The sequence below is a fragment of the Penaeus japonicus genome, unplaced genomic scaffold (genome assembly GCF_977035675.1).
Source record: "Penaeus japonicus unplaced genomic scaffold, GWHDUDI00000001_assembly GWHDUDI00000026, whole genome shotgun sequence".
NCBI lineage: Eukaryota > Metazoa > Arthropoda > Malacostraca > Decapoda > Penaeidae > Penaeus > Penaeus japonicus.
The window spans coordinates 2,834,854-2,837,353 of NW_028234428.1; the positions used below are offsets into that span (position 1 = coordinate 2,834,854).

Genomic DNA, 2,500 nt, shown 5'->3' on the forward strand with positions numbered 1-2,500 from the left:
ATACTACCTCCTGTGAGTGCCCCGGTGTGGGACAGAGAAAGCGAAGACCGCAGGCGGAGACACCAACAGCAACAGCAGCAGCAGCAGGCCCTGGTCACAGCATCAAGGGCAGCTCCTCCTTATGGCCACAGAAAAGGATGGATCCCACGCTCTCAGGAGGTCAGGCTGCGAGAATAGGGTCAAGCCGTGGGTTTATTATTAGTTAAGGAATCAGTGTATAGGAGTTGTGACAGTTCAGTAGTTTTATTGATAGTTATATAGAAAGATAGATGGATAGATATGTATATATAAAAACATACTTTTTTTCCTTACTATGAATATGTATTGTGATGTATACATGGTAAATGAGATCAATAGGTTTGTGATATTTAATGTTAGTTAATATTTGAATTAAAGTGCACAAGCTCATTAGAAATTATTTGATGTTTCGTCAATTTTCTTTTGTAAATCTACACTTTTTCTTTTGATCATCATAAAATAATATATATTTTTTAATATCTTTTAATGCCCCTTGCCATATAATTGATAATTGATATTATTCACTGAAAGTTCATTGATATATATTTGTGATTTTATTACTTTATGCAGATTAATCATCATTATAATTATTATGCATGAAAAGAAAAATCTCTATTCATTATTAGCCAATCCCATGAAGTAAATTCATGGTATTGAAAGCCAGAAATGGGAGCTTCTCAAGCTGGTCTACACCTTGCACAATACCCACTTTTATATGAAAATACACGAAAACATCTCTCCCTTTCCAGGATTTTGGGGACGGCGGAGCATTTCCCGAGTGCCATGTAGCACAGTACCCTCTGGGCATGGGCAAGGGAGGGGACAGTGGAGGGGGAGGGGGAGGGGGAGGGGGTGGAGGTGGGGGCGGGAGTGGGGGGTCAACTTCAAATGCCCTGGCAGTCCAGCTAGATGACAAGGGCAAGGTCAAGTATGACGTCATAGCCAGACAGGGCCATTCCAAGGACAAGGTGCGTACAGAGTGAATAGAGCAAGAGGAGATAGCTTGCTTACTTTTTTATTTTATTTTTTATTTTTTTCTTACTTGATTTGTCACTTGATTGGTATTCATTTTCCTGCAAATACTAAAGACATTAATTTTAAAATTGATTTATTATTAAAAGGAGTCTAAAATATAAATGTAACTATATGTCTGGATTATAGTACATGTTACCATAAATCACAGTTCATATATTACAAATTATTAATTTCTAAAGACTGAATGTATAAGATTTTTTCCCCACTATTTCCCTATTTTTATTTTTATTTTAATGTATATATATTGAATTTACTTGTTCATATGTTTTTTGTTAATTTATCTTTGATATATTTTTTCTCTTAACTAATTGATTAATGTTTACTAATAACACCAATGCTTCCAGATTGTTTACTCCAAGCTGACAGACTTGCTTCCATCAGCAATCACCTCAGAAGATGACCCTGAGCTACAGCGGCCTTCCATGGAGGAGATTGAGGAGAACACTGAGAAGACCAGGCAGGCTCTGGAAAAGCTGACTCAGGTGAGACCCAGGAAGACTTTTGTGGGTAGGCTAAGGAGGACTAGACTTCAGAATGTGTATTTCAGAATTTATTGAAACTTTTTTTTTTTTTTTTTGTCACTGTCATTAGAGTGACTTGCAAAATTGATTTTCGTACTGATTAATTGAGAAGAAACACCCTTCTAGAAGGATCTTAACCCATTCACACCGGGGCTTAGTTTTGCGTAATGCCACTCCAACCGGCTAGATAATAAGCGTGCGCAGTGACTTAGAGTAATATATCTCCTGGGGTGATAATTAGAGTTTTTTTTGTATTTGTTTACATTATTTTTCCAAGTGGATAAGAATGTCTCTATACAAATGGAACTCCTATGACTATGTGCATATGTAACAATTTAAAACATACGTTCTAGGATGTCACTCGGAAGGAGTGAAATATTACAATGATGGGATAGGATGTCACACGGTACGAATGGGTTAAGCAAAAATGATGTCAGTTTTTTTTTAGGTAGAATAGCATAACCTACACAATCTATTCAAAGTCTACAAACATCCAGGGTGTTCAAATCTGATCTTAACCACTCTTGATAGTTCATGTTGATGCATGACAAGTAACTGATTTATCCTATTCATAGTAAACATGTTATAGTTTACTATTAGAATGCTTTTCAATTCTAAAAGAATCATTACTTGAAATCAGGCTGTAAAGCTGATACTTCACAGCTCAGACTTGGCTCTGGTCCTTGAGCCACCTCTTCTAGCCTCCCATCTAGACTGGCTCCAAAGCTCGAGTCGTGAGAGCCAGTATCCTGAGATCTCCCTATTTCTTGTGTTCGAGGCTTATTAGTTCATTGTGGAAAAAAAACAGGAATCCCCAAGGTTATGGGTGAAATGTGGATAAATAGAAAAATGCCAAGTAGTGTTTATCTGTTGGCATAGGTTGACCCAGTAGGTTAATAATCCCTGGTCTGAGTCTGGTTTCATTG

General features: G+C 37.2%; 1 protein-coding gene across 1 annotated transcript in view; it reads left to right on the forward strand.

Moving 5' to 3' along the window:
* Positions 1-2,500, forward strand: part of Bx42 (Puff-specific protein Bx42) — a 10,158-nt gene that overhangs the window by 2,473 nt on the left and 5,185 nt on the right. The window contains exons 2-4 of the mRNA XM_043038115.2: positions 1-159; positions 768-986; positions 1,398-1,535. The exon at positions 1-159 is cut by the window's left edge and continues 1 nt beyond it. Coding sequence (XP_042894049.2) covers positions 1-159; positions 768-986; positions 1,398-1,535 — 516 coding nt within the window. The remainder of the gene's footprint in view (positions 160-767; positions 987-1,397; positions 1,536-2,500) is intronic.